The sequence below is a fragment of the Ascidiella aspersa genome, chromosome 5 (genome assembly GCF_963924565.1).
Source record: "Ascidiella aspersa chromosome 5, kaAscAspe10.2, whole genome shotgun sequence".
Classification (NCBI taxonomy): Eukaryota; Metazoa; Chordata; class Ascidiacea; order Phlebobranchia; family Ascidiidae; genus Ascidiella; species Ascidiella aspersa.
The window spans coordinates 2,518,692-2,528,051 of record NC_139451.1 but is presented as its reverse complement, the minus strand read 5'-3'; the positions used below and the strand labels follow the sequence as shown (position 1 = coordinate 2,528,051).

Sequence of the window (9,360 nt, the reverse complement as noted above, 5' to 3'; positions counted from 1 at the left end):
TCAACTCCTGTTTTTCAAACAAACAAATCTGGTTTTCAAACAAACAACTGCCATGTTGGGTTTTGCATATATTTAATTAAATATATTAAGGTTAGAAGCAAAACCAAAATGTACAGTGCGCTATAAAGTAAAACAAAATATACAACCAATAAATCTCTATTTTAAAAGCGTAAATATTGCACACAGTAAAGTATTTAAAAAAACTAGTATATATGCTTCGTTTACTGTAGTAGAGTGTCACGTAGGTTAATTAAATCGTAAAATTGGCTTAAAACCAAAAAAAATTATACATTTTCAACTAAATTTTTAGGCAATTTTTTTAATAATGGCCTATAAAGTCAAAAAGCAGTTGAGTATACATTTTCATAAAACCAAATCGCGGTATAAAACACTATGTTTTTAAGTTATTTAACCATGTACACCTAATTATTTGGGATATTGGCTGTACCACCACTTTAGAGCCCAACTAATAATTTAAAGTTTATCCAAAGCCTCCGCAAGGCCCATAGTTTGGTCCAAATTCATTTTCAGATCTGCCGTGGCATTTTTGTAGTAGGTTTCCTGGCTTTTCCGCCACAAATTTTGAAGCTGGTTGAGTTTTTTTCCGTCGTATGTTGCCAGAATTTTAGGCAGGCCGGCTGCAAAACACACAGCGGTAGGTTAAACATTAAATATAAAGCATAACAAAATAGTATGACAAAGCAATATATCTCTACAGGGTTTTTAATTTTTTGGTTCAAACCAGGGGTGGCAAGCACGCAGCTCTTTTTCTTCGTATTTAAGTTTAATGATTTCTGTAAAACCAAGTCGATAGATTTTGGAAACTTTGGTGGCATGGTCTTTTAATGTAAATCATAATTCACATTAACCCTACTTAAAATTGTTTATGTGCACTACTGAAAATAAGTAAAACCATTTTTGGTACACATTAAATTAAATTGGGATAGAATTTACAAAAAAAATTGCGTTTGTTGCGACGATAGTTATTTTACACTGTCCACAAAAATCCAGTAGGTCAAGTTAAAGGTTAAAAAGTAGGCTATTAAACATAGCAAACGCCGTAGTCAACCCGGGCAATACTCGGCACTTCGCCTATAATCTAGATTACTAAATTGAGCTCAACAAAGGTTTATGTGTGACTGGGGAAGAAACATAGTGAATTTATTTTTCCACTTATGTGTAAGATGTTTTCGGCTAAGAAATGCGCCTCTTTTATTTTTTCAAACAAACATAATGATTCAATATTTCGCGTGGATTCTTCGTGTTGATTGAGCAATATTCATTTTGAAGGTTTGTGTTTGAAATGGTGGTATTACATGTGTTAAACATTTATTGTTTACTAAATAAATACAGTTGTTTTAGATTATTGCAGTAATAAAGTGGAATTATTCTTTTAAATAAAATTTGTTGGTTAGAAACTCACTTTAATTTTTTTTTTGGTTCAAAATTGTTTGTTGAACAAATATTGGAGTAAAAGTTAATTATTAGTGATTTGATTTGGTCCGGTTGTTTTGTTGTTTGTCACAGTCCGGGTTTTTAATTGGTAGATGCCTGTTTTAATTTGGTTGTTTTGCTCTAATTTCAAAAGATCTTTGGTTGGTTTTTCATTATTTCCTATGTGTTTTATTCTAGATCTCAATTCAAGCTAAAACAAAAGCCATTTTAATCACGGCTGCGGAGTCGGGTAAAAACAACCCGAGTCCGATTATGGTCAAATGTGTGATTTTTTTATGTGGTACTGCTCATGTCGGACTCGGGACTCGGATACTTTTACGAGGTTTTACTCGAGCCCCTAGTCCGACTCCAGCAAAACAAACCGACTCCTCGAGTCCCAAGGCCGACTCGGCAGCCCTGATTTTAATGCACAGGTATGATGAATGTCAAATCGTTAATTAACTCACCGACGCCAGTTGCATCAGCCCAAAGTGCTACTTCTAGTTTGCTCCAATTCACCACTTTGTGGGGTTTATTGTCGGGTGAGTCCGCCACGTCATTCTTGTTTTGATCGGCAACAGCAGGTTTGGTCAGGAAATCCACGAGGGGGGGCTCTTCATTTGAAGGTGGTGCCGAATCGACTGCTTAATATCAAAAAGTAAAAAAAAGTGGTTGAACGAACTGAGAAAGAACGTTTTAAGTCTGAAAGGATTGACTTAAATTTGAAAACGGACATTAATATATTGCAGCCCTGTAGGCTACTGCAGAAAACATGGTAGCTCTATTAAAGTACGACTTTAAACAACTCCAAACTTAGTTTAAAATAAAAGGTATTATTAAAATGTATTTGTTTTACTTCCTTCACGCAACATATATGGCTAAACAAGCACCGCAGATATTCGCTCAAACATTCCAAAACCCTGTGGCATTGGACTAACCTGTTACGGCTTCCTTAACAGACTTTTGTTTCGTGTTTGCCTGAATGGTGCGAAGGAGCTTTGGTAGCCCCGATTGAATCCAGTCATCTCGCCACAGGTCGACGTAAAGTTTCGTTCCGAGCAGAGCGCTGAGCCAACCGTCCGGATTGTAATCTTGTTCAAGCCTAAGTGGAACTATCGGCTTGCGAAGTTTAAACGCATATTCCGCCTCTGCAACACAACAACAAATGTGTTCCAATCTTCTTTTTATGGTACATCGAAAGCCATGGCAGACTCACCGCATCTGTCGATCAATCGTGCAAGTAAGAGGTTAGAAAAACAACTAGCCTGCAGTGAGGTTCGAACTCACGACCTCCGCTCATAACGGGACCTCTTTGGATTGTGTTTAGTTTTTTCAAAATAAAGGGAAGTAGAGGTATTCAAGATGGTTATTTAAAATGCAGTGGAATAAAAAAAATACCTTAAAAAAAAATTAATATAGGATTTATAAATGTGTTGCTTTTGAATTTGGCCTACCATTTTTTGCGCACAAAAAAATAGTCACACTGATAACGTAATTAATCCTTCCAATAACAATTCATATCAGAAAAAAGTTGATAAATGTGACTGTATCTGTTTTTCTCACCTGTTCTACAAGGATTACTGTTCTTGTAGTTTTCTGTCACAGCAACAAGCACAACGCTGGCGTTCTGAATTGCATCCGCCATCGCAGCAAGCATGGAATCTTCTGTGCTGTCGATGTCAAGCCAAACGTTGTAACCACTCTCCTGTAGTTTCGTCTGAAGCTAATAATGAAAAACGTGCTTTAGCACTTAACAAACAAATAAAAGAGGTCGACCATAAAACCTATCCAGGAATTTCTAAGAATATTTCCAAGGCAGTATTAGCTAGAGCAGGAGTCGAAAACCTTATATGGCTCTTTTGGTGACGAAATGTTCGCAGATAGGCACATAAATCTAAGCCATCGTTTAGCATAATTTTAATAAAACTGTACGCAGCCACTTTAACCTCTAAAGTGTATATTTTACTTATTTAAAACAAACAGTAGGCTACAGCAGTTTTTTGCGCTTTTCGTGAATCCTATCGATCTCTACGTGGCCGTTAGTCCGTTAAACGGAATATTCATGTTCTGTTCGTATCATGGCAGACCGTTACTAAACTTAGTTTGCAAATGCATTTTGTCGCGCCTAATATATCACTAACCTAAACCAGTTGCTGAACAATATTTAATGGCGCTCGTGAAAATTCAACCAAAAGTGTTCAGCTTTTATGGCTCCATTACCTAAAAAAGTTTCCGACCGCTGAGCTAGGGTTTCTATGGTATTCAAAAAAATTACTTTTTTATTGGGTAGCCTTAAAATGCCTTTATTTTGCGATCGTGTGCTTCCAAACCTCTACAATCCTGTCCTGTACATCCCACTGGTAGCTTATCATAATGCGAGGTGCAGATGATTTGGGTGTTGCAGCGGTTGGCTGGAGCTGTATTCTCTCCTCTATGTTGAACAATATCGCTTCGCAGGATGCTTTGCTTTGTTTGTCGGCATTCGTGTCTTTAATTAATCTTCGAACAGCGACAAGTAGGTTGGGTTCCTGGCAACACGTTTTGTGAGCTGAATATTTTTGACCACATACTTCATAATAATATCATGAAATGAATTGGAAAATCGGTTTTTAGGGATTTTTTAATGAGCAAGAAACCAATGTAATTGGTTAAACAGAAATGTTATTTTAACCACGCTACTGTGGGCACGAGTGTGTTAGTTGAAGCTTCTGACTCTCGTTTTTAAGTTGACTTGAAAGGTGGCGTGCGTATGACTCGTTAGCCAACCACACTGTTTCTAGTGATTAATAATTGTATTATCTGATAAGCGAACACCCAGTTGAAACTATAGAGCGACAACCATCAACACTGTAAACAGCGCAGCGCTGCCAACAGCACAGCACAATATCTCAGATGAACGCGTTTACAAGCAGATAACAGGCTTAAGTACACAAAACCCTGTCCTGGCCGCACAGAGAGACTGAAAACACTTTACACTTTGGTGCGAGTAGAAAACAAATCTGGGGCATAAGCCGATACAGCGTAAATTGCACCGTAAACACAAAAGCTCTTAGTCGGTAATTATAGTCGTGCGCTCTACCCTATTAAGGTTGAAAGCTAGCCACACATATGTTTTCAACAACTGTGATCTAGCCCGTTTGAAGCTACGTTTTGAACAATTACGACTTACGTATCATAGTACACCGAAAGCTAGGCAGGCTATCTGCCAAAATTAAAATGTTCGATAAAGTGATTTACACATTGTGGTGTTGTAACTTCACTGATGGTTTATTGTTTTAATATAGTTATCGCCACATTTAAAAAATACGACCCATATTATACCTTTACAATAGTTGCTCTGTTTTTCTCATGGGATGACAAGGTGTATAAACATTCCGAAGCTGATCTTTGCTCTTCAACGGAAAATTCAGTTCCAAGCATTCGATAAAGACGCGGAAGGATTCCATATTTCACAAAGGAAAGCTTTAAACAAATCATTTCGGTTAACACCTTAGACATTACCCGTAATATATTGTAAAACTCGGCTCTGAAATTAACCGTGAACAAGTTTTATTGTTTTAACAACAAGGTTAAAATGAAAAGCAATTGCAGATAGCTGTGAGAAGAGAAGATTAAGGTTTTCACCTTGTTTTCATCATTCATTGCCAATTTATTGAGACCCATAACAAGCTCTATAACTGAAAAACCCTTTTCGTCTCTATGATTTTCAGATCCCACTGCACTTGCCAGCATGTTTATCAGGTATTTGATATCCTGGTGTCCTAAAGAAAATGTTAAATATATTTTTACTGGTTCTCTCTTGTACCGGTACTCAATTTTATTATTCACTTCATAGTTTAGGATTGAGGATGTACAATATTATTGGATGGGAACCGTTACCCGATACCAACCGATATCAACGGACAGTATTGGTGCTGATTATAGGTAGCAAATTTGTAATTTAACCTAATTTGCGATACAAATCGTTAATTTTTACCAGAAAAGGAAAAATTTATCAAGAATAGTAGGTTAACAATAAAAGGTTTACAACCTCGTAAGAAGTAAAGCAACTTTTAGCTGAATAACCCATTGAATTCCATCTATTTTGTATTTTGAATATAATAATGACGCAGGTATGATACTTTTTAAAAAAAGCTTTTTTTAAATATTGGCAGGCAACAGTTCTATGGTTGTTACTTTACACCCCACTTCTATAAAAATTCTTGCCTGTCATGATTTTATCGGTTTCATCCTCATTAATGCAATATGCCACGATGAACATCGCTAAAGTCTTGATGATATCTACGGTAGAATCGCGATATTTGGCAATTGACTGAACACCGTCGTTTTCTCGAATGAGATAACGGTTGTTGTTGTACAAACGAACGACTTTGTGGAGAAAATACAGTGATGCCTGGTAATATTACCATAAAATATTTCATTTAACATTTTTAAAACAACATCATATAATGTTTTATACCATTCAATTTATTAAAACATATTCTCCATTTCTAATTGTATAGTGTCTAGTGTGTATTCATAAGATTATTCAAACCAACTTATTTTTACATGTAAATGCTGCAGAATTTTAAGGTCTATAATTTGATCAAATGCCATCTCTGGTAAGGTGAAGTTCTTCATAAATCGTCTCACTGCAGTTTTGTGGATATATGCTTCTTTGCAGAAATCCAAACTGCAGTCGGAGTAATTGCAACATATGTTGTTTGCCTAAACAATAAAATGATTGGAGGTTTCCAAAAACCTGTGTTTTGGATAATGCAAAAAGTTCAACGTGTTTGGTGTTCACGTTTTTTATGAGCCCCCAAGATATTTGTTTAACATTAAAAACGCCTGTTATGTTTTAGCAAACTTGCGCGCAAGCATAGGCTATGCAGCAAAAATCCTATAAGTTATATGCGTACCTCAATAAATATTGCGCTTTATTAATTTTAAACAAGCAACAAACCCGAAATTTTGGACAAAATGTATCGCATTCCGATTCCAAATGACGTCATTACAATGCTCGATCTCGCAAAAATGGTGAAATTGAAACATTTAAAGGCCTTTTCTCTTTAGGTTAATAGGTCCACATTTGCTTTAAAGTTAATAGGCTTAGTTGTTAACCAACTCTAATTTTTGATAAATTTACCTTTCAAGTTTGAATTTCTTCGTTGGACCGCAAATCATGAGTTAAATTCCCACCCTCATTTGTATGTCCGAACCCTCATTTGTATGTCCGAACCCTCATTTGTATGTCCTATCGGTATTCATACCACGAGTATAGAACGAATACCTTGGTATAGTGTATAGGCTCAAATCCGATATTATCGAAATCCCTTGTCCACACACAAGTAGAAAAAAGCTGCCTACCGTGATATATGCCTGACAATTCAGGTAAATTTCTTCTTCCACATCTGTAGTGTGACAATGATCCCATAATCGATCAAAAACGTCCAGAAAACCATTATCCGCCAAAAGCATTGCATTTTGTTTGTTATATCCCCACTTTATAAAGAAAATATTTTATCATAAACTATCTTGTAAGTTGCAACTAAAATATTTTTAACCTCTTCAATAGTGCCCAGATATTGTTCAGCTTCTATGCTCCAAGGTTGGTCAAGACGTGAAAGTTTCAAGACGGCTTCCTACAAAAATAAATACACAACCGCAGCAACCATTTAATTACCCAGAAGAGATCAACGATTTACATAGACTACGTCATAATTTTACGTCAATAAACGTATCCATCACTGGTGACGAGGCCCTGATGGCACCCCGAACTGCATTTGTTATCTCTGCACTTCACAAAACGTTTTTCGACAGAGCTTATCAAAATTATGTTCCTAGTTTAACCCATTTACAACAATTTGTTTTTTTTAAAGTGTTGTAGTTACTCTGTAGGCCTGTTTACAACGGCAAAGATCATTCATGCTGTGTCGTATTAACCGCCTTCTTCTTGTGTCTGATTATATGCTTCTGTATCTGTCTTCAGAAAGTCTCAAAGCCAGAACACTTTCTTTGGTTTCCCTTGCTTCCCGTCTACTCGACATTTTGTAATGGAATAAATCAACAAGCTAACAGAAAACCCAGTAGTCCGAAATATACATTTATAATACGTCCTACAGCGTCGTATGTCTCATCGCACCATCGATATTAAGAGTTTTGTCAACTTAAACGATATGAGGCGATTGAACCGATAACATATCTGCAATGTAGCTTCTATTTTGGAAGTAACGTCTCTCCATAAACTTTAACTTTAATAAACATAAAAAAAATAAAAATAAAAATATTATTTCTTTGTACGTCACGTTATTACGTAACTGTGTGACGTCAACCCTGAAATTGTTTTAATGGCCCTAAAGGTCTTATAGCATATGCCGACTACTAGGCGCAGTCTACTGTTAGCTTGTGTAGTTTATTCCATCACAGAAAGCTTGTAGAATAGCAGAGCAGGAAAAAAACAAAGAAGGTTGTGCTTGCTCTTGGCCGAAACAGGGCAGTAGTACAAACAATACAAGCAGAAACGATAAGGAGGCGACAAATAGAATATTGCAGGAATCTGATCGCTCACTGCAGCACGGGAAACGTGTTAAAAATAAGTTTAAAAGAAGTGTATTTTTGTGGTTTTCTTAGTTTAGGTATATGCCGACAAGCTTTTCGATTTCATAGTTACCTTTAAAACACGAAAATCATTTACACAAGGCACTATAACAAACTTAGTTACCTTAACTTATACGGTATAGTTTCCTAAACACTTTATACGTAACTTAGCGGGCTAAAACATAGTAACAAATTAGATAAAATTAAAAAATATTTGTATTTACAACAATTAGGTCATACGATCCACCTGTAATCGCACCTTTCCCTAAGTTTAAATTCAAGATTACGATGATGTTTATTAGCTGTAAAAAGTGTTTCTTGTGGGCCCCAAACGCACACCACCTCACTCCTTATTCCAGGTTGGAATAATTTTGTTTTTTACTTTTAGAAAAATCAAGATACGTTTAGATTATTTCACCTGTTGAACAGAAACCCTAATATTCCATTTGTTTTTCTAACTTTAAAAATCTTTTTCACACAAAAAGCCTATTGCAAAATATAAAAAGCAACGAATCATTTGAACATCTTTATATATAGCCTACTTAGGCGCAAATTGTGAAGCTAATAACCTCAATTCCAATCTCATTTTCTTGTCCGCCGATTTTTTGAGCAGCTTTTTGTCCAAACTTTTTTAATCTTCTGAACATGATGAATCACGTTTGAGTTGAAGCTGTACAACTTTAGGTATTACAACTACACGCCTTAGTTAAAATAAACACATTGGCAAAACAATTTTGCACTGAATATATAATATAGGAAATTACCTTGCCCATTGCAAGATAAATGTCGACCTCAATTCCTGATCAGTAACAGCAGAATAGTTTGCAAAGCTAGTGTTAAGGCCAGACTAATTTTATAGATTGTAAAGGATATGTGTATATGTATCACCAGCAAAGGCATCATGAGTATAGCTTGATCTACAAATAGTGTCTGACCTGAATTACTAGCAGTGTGCTAAACGATTCTGCTGACATTGGCAAAATAGAAACAAAATTAAAAGCAATAAATTTGTATTGTTAGAAAGCGCACAGACAACAAGGCATCCAAGAGCACTAGTCCGAAACCCAAACCGAATGTTTTAACTTTGTTATTGCTAGTTATTTTACTCGTACGTCGCCAGAATCACACCACAGACACCAATGTATATATTGATTTTAATAGCAAGATTTTTCGTTCTATGAAAACAGTCTTCTGTCATTTGGAATCAAAAATATTACTTTACATATAAAAAAGAAATTTACTAAGTTATTTAGTATTTTCACTTTATATAGCTGCTTAGGAAAAGCAAATTTGTTTGTATAAAGGTTAAATATATGCAAATCGTTAAAGCAATGGCGCAAGAAACGT

At 35.7% G+C, this 9,360-nt stretch overlaps 1 protein-coding gene across 1 annotated transcript; it reads right to left on the bottom strand.

Annotated features, from left to right (window-relative positions):
- Positions 1 to 474: 474 nt before the first annotated feature.
- Positions 475 to 8,660, bottom strand: LOC146141477 (uncharacterized). The gene is made up of 11 exons (XM_083390141.1): positions 8,583 to 8,660; positions 6,981 to 7,058; positions 6,784 to 6,918; positions 5,641 to 5,827; positions 5,059 to 5,195; positions 4,756 to 4,896; positions 3,765 to 3,962; positions 2,998 to 3,157; positions 2,373 to 2,582; positions 1,902 to 2,075; positions 475 to 638 (listed from the first exon to the last, which is right to left on the bottom strand). The coding sequence occupies exons 1-11, from the start codon at positions 8,658 to 8,660 to the stop codon at positions 475 to 477; spliced, it is 1,662 nt and encodes a 553-aa protein (XP_083246267.1).
- Between the last annotated feature and the right edge of the window lie 700 nt (positions 8,661 to 9,360).

Coding starts and splice junctions, on each gene's coding strand:
- LOC146141477 (XM_083390141.1), bottom strand. CDS start 8,660: ATGTTCAGAAGATTAAAAAAGTTTGGACAAAAAGCTGCTCAAAAAATC. Junction 2,076..2,372: donor TGTTAAGGAAGCCGTAACAG/GTTAGTCCAATG, acceptor GATATTAAGCAG/TCGATTCGGCACCACCTTCA. Junction 639..1,901: donor GGCTGATGCAACTGGCGTCG/GTGAGTTAATTA, acceptor TGTGTTTTGCAG/CCGGCCTGCCTAAAATTCTG.